The 18,038-nt window shown below is 45.3% G+C and overlaps 1 protein-coding gene across 6 annotated transcripts in view; it reads left to right on the forward strand.

Annotated features, from left to right (window-relative positions):
* The window catches only part of ehbp1l1a (EH domain binding protein 1-like 1a), a 29,584-nt gene extending 12,993 nt beyond the window's left edge, over positions 1–16,591 (forward strand). For 4 of the 6 annotated variants that reach the window (XM_079371786.1, XM_079371787.1, XM_079371788.1 and 1 more), the window contains 19 exons: positions 792–1,241; positions 1,405–4,872; positions 4,953–5,018; positions 5,862–8,833; positions 8,921–8,975; positions 9,195–9,398; positions 9,608–10,129; positions 10,538–12,787; positions 12,977–13,073; positions 13,209–13,375; positions 13,494–13,542; positions 13,866–14,342; positions 14,423–14,474; positions 14,820–14,884; positions 14,954–15,065; positions 15,137–15,236; positions 15,443–15,516; positions 15,633–15,747; positions 15,876–16,591. In XM_079371786.1, the coding sequence (XP_079227912.1) occupies positions 792–1,241; positions 1,405–4,872; positions 4,953–5,018; positions 5,862–8,833; positions 8,921–8,975; positions 9,195–9,398; positions 9,608–10,129; positions 10,538–12,787; positions 12,977–13,073; positions 13,209–13,375; positions 13,494–13,542; positions 13,866–14,342; positions 14,423–14,474; positions 14,820–14,884; positions 14,954–15,065; positions 15,137–15,236; positions 15,443–15,516; positions 15,633–15,747; positions 15,876–15,969 (11,389 nt within the window). In that variant the 3' untranslated portion in view covers positions 15,970–16,591. The remainder of the gene's footprint in view (positions 1–791; positions 1,242–1,404; positions 4,873–4,952; positions 5,019–5,861; positions 8,834–8,920; positions 8,976–9,194; positions 9,399–9,607; positions 10,130–10,537; positions 12,788–12,976; positions 13,074–13,208; positions 13,376–13,493; positions 13,543–13,865; positions 14,343–14,422; positions 14,475–14,819; positions 14,885–14,953; positions 15,066–15,136; positions 15,237–15,442; positions 15,517–15,632; positions 15,748–15,875) is intronic. The other 2 variants (XM_079371790.1, XM_079371791.1) reach the window with 2 other exon arrangements.
* The last annotated feature ends 1,447 nt before the right edge of the window (positions 16,592–18,038 follow it).

An 18,038-nucleotide genomic window follows, 5' to 3' on the forward strand; every position in this document is an offset into this window, starting at 1 on the left:
CCCACAACAAAAAAAAATATCCTTAATCCTTAAAAAGTCTGATTTTATTTTAAAAATCTGCAGACTTCCTGTGCTTGCTATAGTTTCCTTTGGCTGAAACATTTATTATTACTTTTTTTTTAGCTGTCCAGTTTATACAAGTTTAAAATTGTTCTTTTACTTTGAAGCATCTTGTCAAAGTCATATGATTGTGTTTGATCTGGCAGTGATGACGTAGAGTATTTATTCAGGACCGAGTTCTTGCTGCTGTGGTTCATCACATGGCTCTGCTGTATGGTGTGTTTATGGGCTGCATTAGGACCTGTGTCCACCAAATCATTGTTTCCCAGGTGAAACACTCAGGGTTCTTCTGAATCAGCCAACAGGGAGCCATTTCTCAGCGTGTAGGCTTCAGTTGCGTCTGTTTGCTATATTCATCAGAGAACATGCCGGAGAACTTGCGGGTCTTGTTCTGAATGAAGGGAGGGCGAAGGCAGGAAGGACCCGCAAAACAATCTCAGCTGCATGATGTTGTTGTTGTTTTTGTTCTGAACGTGTTCATGTAGACGGGACAGTTGGTCTTTCTGGCATTTGTCCGACCTTCTCATGAACTGTGGTTGGAATCGTGACCACAGAGAGAGGCTGGTGTTTGTATGGTTGTGTAAAAACAAATCCCCCCCCCCCCCCCCCGTTGCAAAGAATGGACAAAATAGGTTGGCTCACCAAAACAATACGCTTTGGTGGACACACAGCCTAACTGCACTGGAGTGAATCTGTGAGTCCTTACAAATCTTCATTTGTTTCTCCTTCAGGCCTGAGAGTATGGCCTCACTTTTACCCCCAAACCCCACAACGCCCTCAGCCCCAGGACTTAAATATTTTGAGATGCCTAAGACACAGATGGTTCAGACAGAATCAAGGTCAACAAGGACATTCCCAATCGTCCAGCCGACAGTTCCTCCCTTTCACTTCGCTTCTTCAGCTAAGCGAAACCCTGATCTCCAAGTTCACACATCTGCCTCAGACAAGGAGCTCTCACATAAACCAAGAGATCATCAGTCCAAGATGTCCATTCAGTTAGGGAATGTGATAGTCCAACCAGAGCCTGTTGAACAAGTATCTCCTACAAAACTACAACCTACATCCAGATCTCTCCAGGGACCTTTGTTGCGTTTTCCTAAAACTGCTGCAGTGTCTGACGCAAACACAGTTGCAAGAACAGCAGTGAGCCATAACAAAGAACCTGCAACAATGGACGATGGGTAAGTTTAGTATGCTTAGTTAAATCCCAAATTTTCAGTCCTTAATGCATCCAAGTTTGTGTCAGTGTTGAACATCATGATTACTAAATTGGTCTTAGCTCGTTCATTTTCAAGAATTTCTAAAGCACAAGTTGTTCTGACATGAATCTTTGGTATACTTCAGAGATGAAAACAATTCACCTCATCCCAGAGATGCCGATTCTGCTTTTCTGCCAATGGCGATGAACACAAAAGCTGAAGTTCAGTTTGGACAACAGTCCATTGTGAAAACCCTACAGAGTGAAAAGCCCCAAGGAGACACTAAAGAAATGTGTCCTACTATTCCAGTCCCCAGTATTCATGAGCAAACAATGTGCAGCACACCTGCCTCTGACCAAGCCCCTCCAAGACTGGACTCTCATCTAAGGTATTCCTCAGCACAGAAGCCTATGTCAGACCAGTCATCAGAAGTGAGAGAAGGATCTAAAGTGAAAGTTGAATTGTCTGTCATAGAAAGTGTTGGTTCAGATCAAGAACATTGTTTAGAAAAAGAGAGAACTGGTAATGCGTCTTCATCTTTTGACGAGAGGCAGTCCTGCAGGGATGGGAGAATAACACAGGAACCCAGCTCTGCAGTCAGCGTAGAGGAAAAGTCTCTGTGCGTATCTAAGATGGAACTTGGACAGTTGTCTCTAAGAGGGAGATCTGTTTCTCATTTACCTTCCACTGTGAAGTTTGAAACTCAGGTCGAAGGAACCGTCAGAGTGCCGAGTATGATAGTGTTCCAGTCAAGTTGCCCACAATTTTCTAAGATTCCTGGTATTCCATCATTCGATGAATCTCAACTTTTAGTTTGGCCTACCAAATGGAGCTCACCTTTTCAAAAGTTACCAAGCAAGAGATTTCCTTTACTCCTGAAATCAGGTTATTTTACTTCCCTTTATACAGGCAGAACAGGAATTGCTAAAATGGTTGACTTAACCCCATCCTGCTCCAGGTCTGCCAGTATTCCTGGATTTCCTTCGGCTCTGAAGCGTGAGCCAAGCATGGCCAACATTTTACCTACATGTCCCAGAGTTTTTAAAATTCTAGGATTAGCTTCTTCTGAAACAATGACAAGGTATGACATGAGTGTTTGGGACAGGTGTTCTCTGTGGAAGTTACCGTTGCAGACTAAAGAATTAGTTTTGGACATGTCTTGTATTGAGGCACAGGTTGGCAGTGATCCTAATATCAATAACGCCATGGTTTCCTTGCGGCCAACATGTTCTACAAAGGTCAGGGTGCCGGGGTTTCCTTCTGTGCCAGTGCAGGAGGCTCCAAGTACTCCAAATATGGCAAGTCTTCTTCCTACATGCCCCAAAGAGACAACAATTGCAGGTATGCCTTTTAAAGAAGGTTTTATGGCAAATTATGACAGCTGGCATTTTGCAGAGGAATTAATCACAGATGGACAAGTTCAAAAGTCATATCAGGACAAAGAACATATAAAACAAATGGTGGATATGATACCACCTTCTCCCTTGAAGGCAACAATTCCTAGTTTTACTCCTGAAAGAGAAATGTTCTGTTCAGTGGCAATGTCACCCTCATGTCCTGTGAGTACTTGCCTCTGGGGAGTTCCCACAAGACCCCAGAAAGTGATACCCAGCATTGTAAGTCTGATGCCTGTTTGTCCTAAAGAGTCCAAAACTCCTGGTTTGCCATCACGTGACCAAAACTTCTCAAATAACAAAGATTGGCATGCCCTAAAAGAATCTATCAAAAAGATACCAGAGAAGAAAATGCAAACCTACATCATTCAGTGGATGCCAACAGACACAGGAACCCATCACAATATGGTAGATATTTTGTTAAGCTGCCCACAAAAAGCTCAAGTTTGTGGGATACCCTCTGCTCCACGAAAAGACCCCAGTGTGGTAAACATAATTCCCTCAATTCCCAAGCATAGTCGAGTCCCAGGTTTACCTTCAAAGATTGGCTTCCAGTTTAGCAATGAATGGTTTTCTTTTAAAAGTTTGCAGTTGGAAAACCAATTTATAAAAAGGAAAGTGCAGTCCCTGACTACAGGTCTGTCATATGATAAGAAGTCTGCTGAAATGATGAATGCGTTATCACCGTCCTGCCCTGATATTTCTAGTGTGTCTGGGTTTCCTTCTATTTTGACAGCCCCATTAGCTGATGATCCAGCTATAATGATTGTAATGCCATGTTGTACCAAGGAATCAACAGTTATTGGACTACCACTTAGACACAGGACCATATTGCCCCACTGCCCTCACATTGCCTGTTTGAGTGGCTTTCCATCAGGACTATGTCAGATGTTGGAACCTTTACCAAGTATGGTCAGCCTGCTGCCTACGTGTCCAAAACAATCTAGGGTTTGTGGAATAGCCTCCCGATTCCACAATGACTCTGATGATGCAAAATGGAGTGATTGGGATGAGTGGCCATTTACAAATCTTGGGAGACTGCCACTAGTACATGACTTGATGAAGACGTATTTAAAAGAAAAAGTACTCGTTAGAATTATGATTTCAATGTTGCCGCCCTGTCCCAAACACTCTCTTATTCATGGAATACCCTCAAAGGTAGGACAGAGACCAGTGAAGGCTTTGTTGAAAGAGGCTCTCAGCATGTGGAAATCTTTTGCTAGTTTCCCAGAACACAGTAAAATCCCAGGTCTACCTGCAAAAAATAGGGAACAAGAATATGATTGCTGGAATTTAGAAAGGAATTTAATTTGGGAGAAGCCAGTTCACAGAAGGTTTGAAGTTATTCAACAAGATTTTACAGTTCAGAAAATGTCGAATAGGGAGAAAGAAATTATGTTGAGCATGCTGCCATCATGTCCAAGACAAGCCCTAAACCCTGGATTTCCAGCTGCTCCACGACCCCAAGATGGTGACGCCATCACAGGCAAAAATCCAGTAATGGCACAGTTGGTGCCATGTTGCCCAACACAGTCAAGTATTACTGGTTTGCCTTCAAGAGTGTTTGTCGATTCTGATCCCAAAGAAATGGGTTGGCCAGAGGCAATTGCTAAACATGGTGCTCCTCAGAAAGATAAAATGAAGGCACTCTCTTGTCCAAACATTTTTCTCAGTACTGGCCCCTCATCAGTGACTACATCAGATGTAGATGGGCTTGAAAGTATGGTGAATATTGTGCCATCTTGCCCAGAGGAAGCTTCTATTTATGGGGCTCCATCGGTACGCCATTCAGGACAGGTTTGCTCAGACAAATCACCTCCTTCACTAAAGTCTGGAACAAAAACTGTTAAAAGGGAAACAGAAAACCTGACAGGTCAACTGCTGTCACCGGAAGAAAATAAATATTCCGAGGTGACTGTCAGAGAGGGGTCAATGGAATTTATAATCCCTGGCCAAGATGTGCAAGAGGGTGTAAAACATGGAGGCACAACCTGTCTAGAGGATTCCATTGCCAAAGGCTCAGCATTATCAAATTCTACAAGCTTACTGAATCAGCATTCCTCTAGAGTTGGTAAAATTGAGACGTTATTGAATGAAGCTAGCCCAATCAGCGTAGATCTTGGCACAAAGAAATTGGCCATGGATGTTTGCTCACCTTTGGAGATGCAAGCCTCATGGATACCGATCGAAGCTGAAGAAACCGCAGTTTTAGAAAAAGGGTGAGTGAGTTGGAGAGTTTGAGTTTTCTCTGCATCGTCAGAGGTGAAGTTTTTTTCAATGCTTTTCGACTCTGTTTCAGAAACTTGCATTGCAGTATGTGGCATTCAGTCCCGGACATGCCACTAATCTTGAGTGTTAGGAAGAGGTGGGTTGTTTGGTTTGCACACTGATGCATTTCCATGAATAATGCATTTGCATCTAACGGACTAATTTATAGCACAATTAGCATTTTGTATGTGCTGTACTTAGCGTATACCTGAGTTATTTTGTGGCTGACCAAACCTGAACCTCTAATGCTTGGCCATTGCTTCTGCCTGTTGGGGCGAAAGGATTCTCCAGAACTATATTTGTCATCGTATCAGAAGAGATATATGCAGTCTGCTGTTGTCACTTTGGAGAATAATGGTTTCATACTTTGTCAGTGAAGTTGTGCAATGTCTTTAATATACTGTATGACTCTGTGGATTAAGGCTATGAGATGCTCTGAGAGTAATTGTTTCGTTCTGCGTTTGTCAATTTCAATTAAGTGTAATGAAGTGATGCATGATTTTATTTATAAAGTCCTCTTAAGGTAGCGCCATTTCTTTCTTATAGTTCAACGATGGTGCTTCTGCGACTAAATCAAAAGGTTTCCATGGAGAATTTGTTTAACCAAGAAGCAATGTTGCTTTTACAAAACTGTCTGTTTTACAGCAGTTAGTTAGTCCGTCTTGGTAAATAATATGGTGTGATATTGTTTTTGCAATGAGTGCACGTTATTGGCTTTAGTGGTCGTTTATTCTTATACTGACTGAAGAAAGTGTGGTGTGAAAAGCAATTGTGGAAATTGCATGGATTTGCATTTCATTGCATGTGTAAATTATTTTGTGGAGCAAAGATAATTGCCATGGAATGGAATTGCAGTGGAAACTATGGGAAATGTTATCAATTTTTTTCAGTCTTTCATCAAAAAACACTGAGTATAACTTTGTGTTTACCTCCTTTTTAGAACTGAAAACATGGTTTCACTACAGGCATCAGGCCCAACTGTTGCTGATATGGCAGAACTCCCATCCCACACCCAAATAAAAAACAATGAGCAGCAGTTACAAGAATACCCCACCAACAGAACCACAGTGTGGGAGGAGCTACCGAAGACAACACCAGTAAAATGTCCAACAGACAAGCCTATACAATGGGAGGAGCTACCGAAGGTGGCTACAGAGTTAAACAAATCAATGGAGGGAATTAAAACTTTAAAAGAAATGATCAGGATAGTCCCATCGTTTTCTGATGCTGGCACTACTACGAGTCAACCTTCAATATCAGAAAACACGGATAAAATAAATGGCAAAACTGAAGCTGGAATGGTAGATCTGTTGCCTGAATGCTCAAAAATAAGAGGCACATTCAAATTCACTTCTTCAAGTGAACAAGGAAATGAATGCCCAACATCCATGGACAGTGAACTGAGCTGGGATAATAGCAAGGATAAGCCAATAAAGGATAATGAAGTTGAAGATTCTCTTTGTTTCAAAGGAAACATAGATCAAGTGGAAGAAGTGATGGAAAAAAATAAATACTCATCCAGTGAAGAACTTGTTGCATACAACACAAACCCTGTGTTCAATCAGCACACTTTTTTGGGCATCTGTCCCAGTTTGACCAACATCCCCGGCATGCCATCAAAATTATCAGTCAAAAAAGACGATCAACTGTTTAAAGGTCAAAAGGCGATCTGGGAGAAGCAATCAAAGGAGAAAGAAGTTTTACAGCTTTGTGCATCAAAAGATGATGGAAAGAACAAGAAGGAAATAGTTTTACTGGTACCGTCTTGCCCCAGTGAAGCCAGAAATCCAGGGTTCCCGTCTGTACCACAGAACAGTCGAGGCCCAAATATGTTTTACATGAGTCCTTGTTGTCCAACTGTATCTGTTATACCTGGTTCACCATCCATTTGTGAAGCTTATATCAGATCATGGGAATCCCAGCAAGGACCATTTTTAGAGAGGAAAATGCAAAGCGAACCTGCTGTCATGACAGGGTCACTAAGGGAGAAGAACGATGAAAGTATACCAATGGGAGCTTTGGTAGGAACTTGCCCAAAATATTCTTGCATAACAGGCATCCCCTCGATTCCCCAAACTCCTGTATCAGATCTGGAAGATAAGATGAGCCTTTTGAGCCCTTGTCCTAAAACTTCTGGACCTGAAACCAATATCATGGAAAATATGGTCAGTCTATTAAATGTGTGCTCAAAAATGTCACAAATATCAGGATTTCCATCTGCTGATAACTCAAGAGAGTGGACAACCAACGAGGAGCCACTATGTGCACCAAGAAGACAAGGAAGGCAGGTGTCTTTGATTGGCAAATGTCAAAGAGATAAGACAGCAATAAAAGCAATGGTGTCCTTCGTACCATCCTGTCCAAAAGAAGCAAGAACACCAGGATTACCTTCTTGTCCTAATCCCACAACTGTTTATTTTGCACCAAGCATTATCAGTCTTTTTACAACGTGCTCCCAAGTTTCCAAAATATCTGGATTCCCATCAGTTGATTTGGATAGGAGTCTGATTTGGAATACAGAAAAAATATCTTTGCCGAAAAAGGAACCAAAGACAGGGATCATATTGGACACGTCAAACTATAACAAGAAGATAGTGAGGAATATGTTTTCCTGCGTTCCCTCCTGTCCTAAAGTATCAAGTATTCCTGGTTTCCCATCTATTCCAAATCCCAAAATTGTGTATTATGGCCTCAGTGTTGTCAGCCTCCTTCCTCTGTGCCCTCTAACTTCTCACATTCCTGGATTTTCATCTGTTGAAGAGAAGCAGGAGGGATGGGCTACTGAACTCGGTTTAATTGTGCACAGACCGCAAAAGGAAATTCAGTTTAGTATTGACAACTGGCCAATGAGCATAGTCAAACATAACACAATGTTTTCATTGGTTCCTTCCTGCCCTAGAGCGTCACAAATTACAGGCGTCCCGTCTGTCCCCCGATACAATATGCTGAGTCTTGTACCTGTTTGTCCCAAAGTATCCAGCCATCCTGGATTGTCATCCTTCGAATGTGCCTCTGAACTCCACTGGCTCTTTGAGCCACACAGTTGTTGTGCTAAGCCATCGAAGGAGACAGTTTTTATGATACACAGTTTTGATCAAGACTTAAAAACTGTGGAGAAAATGTTGGCCTTTGCACCATCCTGCCCAGAAGCTGCCAGGATCCCTGGGTTTCCCTCTGCACCTCAAACTAAATCCAAGGTTGAACCCAATATGACAAGTTTTGTACCATGCTGCTCCAGCGCATCAAATCTTCGGGGATTTGCATCCATGACAACAATCCCAAGCACATGGTTACTAGATGAAATGGAAACAATCCTAATGAAGCATCAAGAGAAGAGGGCAGTCCTGTTTGTGCCACACTTTGGACAGGAACAGGTTTATTACTTTAACCTAAAAAGCATGGTGACATCAGTGACATCCTGCCCAAAAGAGACCAGAGTCTGTGGCTTGCCCTCTGCTCAAGTGTTAAACAGACCACCAAACATCATCAGCTTATACACAACCGCTCCATGTGTTTCATGCATCCAGGGTTTCCCATCAGCAAGGATGCTTAGCTATGAAAGTACAGGTACACAAACTCAGCTAACACACAGCACACCTCTGTTTGACAAACAGCAGAATGAGAGGATTGCTCTTCTTGATAACATTGGGGTAAAACTTGAACATGGACAAGAAGAACTGAAGTATATGGGAGCAATGGCTCCTTCATGTCCACATTTGACTGGAAGTCCCGGATTTCCCAGCATTTCAAAACTGAATCAATCTGATAAAGAAACAATGACCATCCCACTCCCTTGTTCTTCTGAGGAGCATTCATCTCAAGAACTGCCTCATGCAAAGTCAACACAGTTAAATCCCAACGATGCAAGAAGTGATGCGGTTCCTTCCATACACAGCAAAGCTCTCGCACACGGTGAGACGGTGTTAGGAATGAAGTTGTATTCATTTTTCTTTACCTTGTTTCTATTCGTGTATTTTAATGTATTTGCTTTTATGGCAGATGGCAAATTTGAAGGTGAAGCAAAGCCAAACGTAGACCTTTGTGTAGATGACGGGTAAGTGGAAGAGCCTGTTGCTGTAGCTTCGTTTGCTGTGTGTTTGGCCAGCGTAGTGTTTGCCTAACATTGGACTGTTTGAACCAATGAACAGTAGCCTTTGAAACTTTACAACGCAAATCTCTGAATCCCTTTGGAAGGCTGTTCATCACATGTTTTATTGCATGGATGCGTGACTTGTTTGAATCTCATTGAAATCGTTTATATTTGGGTTTTCAGCAAACCCCAAGAAGAGATTAGAGCAAAAGACGAAGCCCAAACACTGATTAAACCGCTGCAGGCATCAGAGCCAGTGAGAGTGTTGGATTGGGAAGTATTGGAGGCAGAGGGAACACTGACTGAAAAACAGGCGTCTTCTTTGGCGGCAAAAGAGGAAGACAGCTCAGGATTAGTAAAGGCTATTGTGGGTGTTTTCCACAAAGGGTAAGTGTAAACCCTGAAACAAATGTTTGAAGCATGTAACAGTACATCAGTTATTAGAGTCTGTGTATCATGTTTCATCATGTCAATGTTTGGCATCACATAAAAACTGGACTTCATTTGCATGAAGTGATTCTAATAGTCACTGATTTCCTTCAGTGCTCAGCTACATCACTAAATCCATTGTTTCTGCATGGTTCCATGTCTCACAGTTATGAAACAGTAGCATCTATTTTGGGGCCATCTACCTCTGCTGTAGCTGAAGTGGATCACCAACAAAAAGCCGCCCCCTCGGTTGATCTCAAAGACACAACCCTGACACCATCAGATGTGTTTCTTCCTGAATGCACACACAGCGGTACTCCAATAGAGAAACTACAGGCCCCGTTTAAAGACAATCAAAACATTGAAAACCCAACAATTGCCGAGCCATACATGTTGGACTTGGAATGTGATCAGTCTGCTTCTCTGTCACCAATCACTGACAACAATGATGGATTTTTGAAGAACGCAAGCATGAAGAAGTGGCCACCACTGACGGAGGCAGATATCACTGAAATCTCAAAGGACGAAGATGAACAAGACGTCAGTATTGCTCAGACAACAGAGACTTCCCTGACAGAGCAGGATTCTGTTCACAAATCAAGGGATATTGAAAGTTTGTTAGTAAGACACCAGACTGAGACACAACAGGCTGACATTAAAACAGTGTGGACGTCACAGCTGGATGACGGGTGAGTGCTGGAGGACATTGACCCAGGGTTTGGTTGCATGGTGTGGCAGTGTCCCTCATTTTTGGTCATAACAATGTCCCGTTTGCTTTGGAGTGTTGCTACTCTGGAAGTTGTGATGGTAGTTTATTTATAATAGCTGTAAGGTATTGCGATGTGGAGTGAGTATATTGTTGTTCTGAACCGGGGTTAACTTTGTCACCGTGTCTTTGATGTGCTGCTTTGTCGTCTTTGTGAGAGTCTGCATGAGAAAAGCCGAGAAGGCAGTTTGAAATGGATGGTTTTGTTCTGGTTATGCAATAAGCTTGAGTTGCTGTCTGGTTGGTTGAGCAGAAGTTGGTTGAGGTGCATGGTATAACTACATGACAAAGAAAGATCCAATTCTGAAGCTTTTCCTTTCTTTTCCTTAAGCACCCAACAAACAAGCATGGAAGAAACGGTTGCCTCTTCCCTTCTACCTGAAACAAATGAATCCCTGGCAGATCTTAATGTACACAGGGAGATGCTAATGGACAAACATGCTGATTTGAAGGACATTGGTCCAGTTGGACCAAAAGCTGACATAGTTGTCCCAAAGCGAGGCAGAAGACCAAAGAGAAAAGTTCAAGAACCTTCACTGAAAGTCAGTGATCAAGAAAGGCGCACTGCTCCAGTACGACCACTCAGAAGGAAGGACAGTTTAACACCAGACCGGAAACTAAACACTGACAGTGTCTCGGCCAAGAAAATTCCTTTGGATGCTTCTGCTGGGACAGTTGCCCCACAATCAGCCTTTTCCACATCTTGCAGCATGAAGAACGAAGAACAAGACGGTTCAATTCTTCGAGGTGTTCCTCAGAATGATCACGTCAGAGACAGTCCTGTTACTCGAGTAAAACAAGACAGAGGGGGCCATGGAAATGCTGCAGAGACTGAACCTGTGATTATGTCCGTAGATGAAGTTCCTCCTTCTGATGGAAAAAGACGAGATGGTAGTTTGCCTCCTGATACTCCACAAAGACCTGCCCCTTGCAAACCTTTGAGGAGGAAAGACCGATCCAGCAGAGATTCATCCGTTCCAAAAGCCCACGTGCCGTCTGCTCCAAAAACTCCTGATCCTGTTCTTACTCAACCTTGTGAGCAAAACTCAGAAGCTCACGAAATCAAGACCATTGGCAAACTTTTTCAAAATGCTGCCGAAATTATTCCTTCAGGACATTTTGAAACCAAAGACCTAACACTTACCAGTTCTGTTGGGAGTGGAGACACAGAACTGGTCATCTCAAAGGACAAAGAAAAGACGCAGTGTTCGGTGGAAAGCCCCTCTGTCCAGGACTCTTCTAACTTCAATCCTTCTTTGGAAATAAAAGAATTTGAGAGCGTCAACAAAATGAAAGAACCGGATATCTTTCCTGTTGAGCAAACTACTTCTCTCTCAATTATCAAGAAGATACGTCTTCCACAACGTGGCAAGAGACTGCCTTCAAGAATGTCTGGCAAAACCAACTTTGAAAAGGAAAATATTGAACAAAAATCGAAGGTTACAAATGAGGAGTCTGTAAAACCAACCCAGATTCTGGACAGTGCTATTGGTCATACAGAAGAAGTAAAGCAGACGACTGTATCTAAAGACACGTCTGTTGAAACGATCAACATCACAACTTCAGACAATTCTGAGGCTACGTTAGAGAAAGCGGACTCAGAGAGTAACAAAGATATAATTATTCGGATCCCGAAGCCTCGTGCCAGAAAACATCTCGGTGGATCTTTTCCTGAAAACATTACATCTATAGAGGACTCTTCTCAGGCTGGCCTTAGAGACGGCGGTCCTCCGTCCTTTTCCTCAACAGTTCGGAGTGATGAAGCGTCTCCTGAAGAAGTGGCTCCTGTAAAGTTGAGAAGCAGAAAACACATTGAGAGCAGTGGACGAGTAAAAGAAGAAGCATCGAGCTTACCCGTACCAAAACCTCGAGTTAAGAAGCGTCTGAGTGGCTCGTTCCCAGGTGACTCTACAGTCTCTGGTTCCTGCCGTTCAGACACAGCAGCTGACAGCATCGGTCAGGAATCAGTTGAGCGGTCAGGGTCGCTCGTCCCGTTGCCTCGGACAAAGAAACGTCTCAGTGCGACCTATTCAGATAGCACACAACCCGCAGACAACCTCTCCCCCCCAGGGACAGAATCATCCCAAAAATCTCCGGACGACACATCCGTCCTCAGCAAGGAACCAAAGGAGGGTTCACCATCGATGGATTCAAGCGTGGCCTCTGTCGGTGATTTTGTCACAGTCCAAGGAGAAGAGGATGCAACGTCCGAGCTGGAGCGGGAAGTTCTGGCAGCGATGGGGGAAGAGTTTCCCCACGCAGATTCTGCTGAAGATACGGCAAAGGCACTGGAAGAAATGATTGAAGGCTGGACCTTTACAGATAAACCTGTCGTCTCAGACAAACTTGAAAAGGCTGCTGAGGCGATGTCCGAGCTCGCTGACATGGAACAAGTCCTGGGAGCAGAGGTGGACAGGTCCTGTACTGTTGCGTCCTCTCCAGATGACTGGCTGCACGTCGGGGACGAGAAGGACGGTGAACATGTGGACTCAAACTCAAAGAAGGAATTGAGGGATGAAGAGTTGGACTTTGGCTTTGTGTCAGTAGAAGTAGCTGCTGGTTGTTTAGAGGAACAACACAGGTAAGGTTAGTCAGATGACATTAAGGTGTGGGGAGGTGAATTCATAACAGTGATATGTGTGTTTCACATCATCATATTTCTAACAGTTTAACCTGTGTGCGGTTTAATTATCAACAAGTGTTTCGTCGTCTTTCATCATTTCAAAGATCTTCTGGAGTTTATTTAACTTGTGTTTTTGTGTCTTTCCAGGAAAACTGAGCACGCAGACACATCTTCAGGACAACCTGCAGGCCTGCCTCAACAAACAGGTCCAAAGACACGTGCAGATGGAGCCAGCTCGTCAGACGTATGTAACATGCATTATTCACTGTGAAACCTGTTGGTTCCTGGTTCAGAGCTCAGCAGAGACGTTGTTGATGATGATCGGTGTGTGTGTGTGTGTGTGTGTGTGTGTGTGTGTGTGTGTGTGTGTGTCCTGCAGAATGTGAGTGCGAGTCCGAGCCTGGTGACATCCAGTCACTCTCTGCTGCAGTGGTGTCAGGAGGTCACGCAGGGTCACAAGGGCGTGAAGATCACCAACTTCAGCACATCGTGGAGGAACGGCTTCGCCTTCTGCGCCATCTTACATCACTTCCACCCAGAACGGATGTAAGAAGCACTTTAAATGTTGTGTTTTTGGAAACCATCCATTACACTCAGTGTGAGTCGTGAACATGAGGAGGACCTTACTCAGGTATTAACTCTATATGTCTGTTTCTTTGTGTAGAAACTATGAAATGTTGGACCCGTATGACATCAAGTCAAACAACAAAAAGGTAAATTCTGAGTGTGTTTATAATAATAGATATGAGACTTTAACAGCTGAAACATAACAGTAATGTTGTTGGTCAGAGTCCCGTCCCCCCCCCCCCCCCCCCCCCCCCGCCTTCATAACTCCCCCCGTCGTCATCATCCTTACTCACTTCCTCCAAGAAGTCCACTTCAAACCCTCCTCTTCTACGTCTCCTACAACCTCGCCTCCTCTCGGTCTTCTTTGACCTCTGAGCATCTTCGAGCTTTAGCGCTGATCAGATCGTTAGCTAGCTCGTTAGCTCACTCTGTGTAAGTGTTGTTGACCCTCCATCCCGTCCTCCTGCAGGCGTTTGACGGCTTTGCTGACCTGGGTATTTCCCGTCTGATGGAGCCTTCAGACATGGTCATGTTAGCCGTACCGGACCGCCTCATCGTCATGACCTACCTCAACCAGATCCGCACACATTTCACCGGCCAGCAGCTGAGCATCCGGCACCTCGACAAGGACAGCAGCGAGTCCAGCTACGCGGTGGCGGCGGACAGGGAGACCCCCGAGGACCCCGAGGCGGCGGTGCGTTACTGCACCCAGAGGCTGCAGGAGGAGGGGATCAGCCTGGAGCCCACAGACTCTGCAGAAGAGAGTCAAACCAGCACCGACGTGCTTCCTCCTCCCAGAACCAAACGCCTGCAGATACCTGTGGCGCCGCCCCGGACTCACTTCCTGTCCAAGTCGGCGTTCTGTCACGTCAAAGACGCCGACCTGGTGAAGAAGAGGAGGTCACAGCGGAGAAGTGGATCCCTGGACGAAGGAGAAACATCAGCGGTGTGATCCGTGTTTTACTGATTTGATTGACAGCATGATTCAATCGTCATGTGACCTTTAAAGAACTCTTCTGTCTGCAGGTCGCAGCGGCGCCGGACGGAAGTGACATCACCCGCAGAAAGTCCGAACCTGGTGAGTCTCATCCATGTTTATGAAACACCTGCTGCTGGAGCTTCATCCTCTCTTATTTCTCTCTCTGAGAGTGAAGGGAAGGTTACAGACACCTGTCAGGTGTTCAGTGTTTAAAGAGACAGGACTGCACAGCTCCTGCAGCACACCTGTCAGGTGTTCAGTGTTTAAAGAGACAGGACTGCTCAGCTCCTGCAGCACACCTGTCAGGTGTTCAGTGTTTAAAGAGACAGGACTGCTCAGCTCCTGCAGCACACCTGTCAGGTGTTCAGTGTTTAAAGAGACAGGACTGCTCAGCTCCTGCAGCACACCTGTCAGGTGTTCAGTGTTTGACTGTTTGTGTCACAGAGGGAGCGGTGGCGGTGGCGGCGGCGGCGGCGGCGGCAGGGGAGGAGGGGCGAGCAGAAGGCCAGGTGGGTGATCAGCTCCTGCACATGAACATGTGGAGCTGGTTCTGTTCTGACGGGCCGACCTGTGTGCAGGATGCCAGTCAGTACGTGCTGAGTCAGATGGAGGCTCTGGAGGGCGAACAGAACCACATCGACAGCAGAGCCGGCGTGGTGGAGAGGAGGCTCCGACAGCTGCTGGAAACAGGTGACACATGAGTCCAGTCAGACGAGCTGGCTGAGCAGCAGGAGCACGCTGACGCCATGTTTGTGTGACAGGAAGTGACAAGGTGGAGGAGGAGCGTCTGATCCAGGAGTGGTTCACACTGGTCAACAAGAAGAACGCTTTAATACGGAGGCAGGACCAGCTGCAGCTGCTGTAAGACACACACACACACATACACACACACACACACACACACACACACACACACACACACACACACACACACACACACACACACACACACACACACACCTCACACACTCACACACACACACACACACACACACACACACACACACACACACACAGAGACACACACACACACACACACACACACTCTTGATGTGTGTCTCTGACAGGCTGGAGGAAGAGGACCTGGAGAGGAGGTTTGAGCTGTTGAAAGAGGAGCTGAGGGTCATGATGGCCGTTGAAGGTAAGAGCCAATCAGAGCGCTCACAGCTCAGCCTGAGTGTGTCCTGAGACTCTGTGTGTGTGTGTGTGTGTGTGTGTGTGTGTGTGTGTGTGTGTGTGTGTGTGTGTGTGTTGCAGAGTGGCAGAAGACGGGGGACGATAAAGTGAGGGAGCAGCTGCTGCTGCAGGAGCTGGTTTCACTGGTGAACCAGAGGAGCGACCTGGTGCACAACCTGGACGCCAAGGAGAGAGGGTCAGACACACACACACACACACACACACACACACACACACGCACGACGTCACAGTCAATGAATGAAGATACATGTTTCACATGAGCAGAAGATATGGATGCTCTCTCTTTCTGACTGTGGTCCTCAGAGCTCTGGAGGAAGACGAGCGCCTGGAGCGAGGTCTGGAGCAGCGCAGGAGGAAGTACGCCAGACAGCAGAAGGACAAGTGTGTGATGCAGTGATTTTATGTTTTAAACCCCCAGCATGCAAACTCTGAGCTTTTATAACAGGAAGTGGGACAGATTTAAGGAGCGCACACTCGTCTTCTGTCACCTGATGGATGTGGACGCCACAGTCAGGTGACCTGCTGCAGACGTGACGACATGTAGATGTGTTTGGTACGGAGCAGGTAGATAAACATGTTGAGGTCAGTCTGCAGGGAAGGAAACGTTTCACCTGTGAACCTCTCGCTCACTCCTTTGTTTGTTTGTTTTCTTTTTTTTAACAAAGCCAAAAATGTGTTCGAGTGGACGTAAGAACAGAAGTCTGTGTTTGACATGTTGAAATGTTTACATCATATTTGATAAGATGTTCTCCGAGGAGACGACAGGACGAGAAACAAAGTGGAGGAAAGAAGCCATGCAGCAAGACTTTTTATATTTGACTAACTTAAAGCATTTATTTAAAGTTTGACTTCCTGTTTGATTATTTATTCAAAATCAATACAGATATGTGAGGGAGAGAACAGTTACACATGGCTTAGAGGAGCAGTGTGTACCTCTGCCCCCTGGTGTTTAAAAAGAGTACTGCAGTCCTGTCAGTCTGACTGATTGGACCTTTAATAAACAAAGATGTGCTCTTCTCTGGATGATTCTGTCTCTGTGTTTGCACGTCAGGTTTTTATTGAATGTTGAATGTGACATGTGTTGAGTTAACGCCACACAGCTTCCTCTTTCACATCGTTAAATGTTTGTCAAGTTTGGAAAAGACTAAAGATTTGACCTCCTTTAGCTCCGCCTCTCTGTTTTATTTCATGTTTTATGTGTGTGAATCCTTGAAGCTGCAGACGTCACGTTGGACTGGACATGACTCTTTAGTCTGCTACACAAAGGTTTCATTCACACTTCACATCATAATCAATAATCAATCATTAGTTTTATATAGCAGATATCTACAGACTGAACTCTCCTCGACACTCACTGACAGTTTAAATGTGTTTCCTGCAGCACCACACACTTCTGTTCTTCTGCCTGTGTACCCTTGGGCAGGCTTTCCCAACCTTCGGGTCACCTCACGTTTATTCATAGATGAATCAAAAACACATTATTCAAATATATTAAACACCTGAGTTTAGTGAGGTCAAAGGGGGGGTCACCTGAGTTTAGTGAGGTCAAAGAGGGGTCACCTGAGTTTAGTGAGGTCAAAGGGGGGGTCACCTGAGTTTAGTGAGGTCAAAGAGGGGTCACCTGAGTTTAGTGAGGTCAAGGGGGGGTCACCTGAGTTTAGTGAGGTCAAAGGGGGGGTCACCTGAGTTTAGTGAGGTCAAAGAGGGGTCACCTGAGTTTAGTGAGGTCAAAGAGGGGTCACCTGAGTTTAGTCAGGTCAAAGGGGGGGTCACCTGAGTTTAGTCAGGTCAAAGGGGGGGTCACCTGAGTTTAGTGAGGTCAAAGGGGGGGTCACCTGAGTTTAGTGAGGTCAAAGAGGGGTCACCTGAGTTTAGTGAGGTCAAGGGGGGGGTCACCTGAGTTTAGTGAGGTCAAAGGGGGGGTCACCTGAGTTTAGTGAGGTCAAAGGGGGGGTCACCTGAGTTTAGTCAGGTCAAAGGGGGGTCACCTGAGTTTAGTCAGGTCAAAGGGGGGGTCACCTGAGTTTAGTGAGGTCAAAGAGGGGTCACCTGAGTTTAGTGAGGTCAAAGGGGGGTCACCTGAGTTTAGTCAGGTCAAAGGGGGGGTCACCTGAGTTTAGTGAGGTCAAAGGGGGGGTCACCTGAGTTTAGTGAGGTCAAAGAGGGGTCACCTGAGTTTAGTGAGGTCAAAGAGGGGTCACCTGAGTTTAGTGAGGTCAAGGGGGGGGTCACCTGAGTTTAGTGAGGTCAAAGAGGGGTCACCTGAGTTTAGTGAGGTCAAAGAGGGGGTCACCTGAGTTTAGTGAGGTCAAAGAGGGGTCACCTGAGTTTAGTGAGGTCAAGGGGGGGGTCACCTGAGTTTAGTGAGGTCAAAGAGGGGGTCACCTGAGTTTAGTGAGGTCAAAGAGGGGGTCACCTGAGTTTAGTGAGGTCAAAGGGGGGGTCACCTGAGTTTAGTGAGGTCAA

The sequence above is a fragment of the Symphodus melops genome (genome assembly GCF_947650265.1).
Source record: "Symphodus melops genome assembly, chromosome: 20".
In the NCBI taxonomy this organism is placed as follows: domain Eukaryota; kingdom Metazoa; phylum Chordata; class Actinopteri; order Labriformes; family Labridae; genus Symphodus; species Symphodus melops.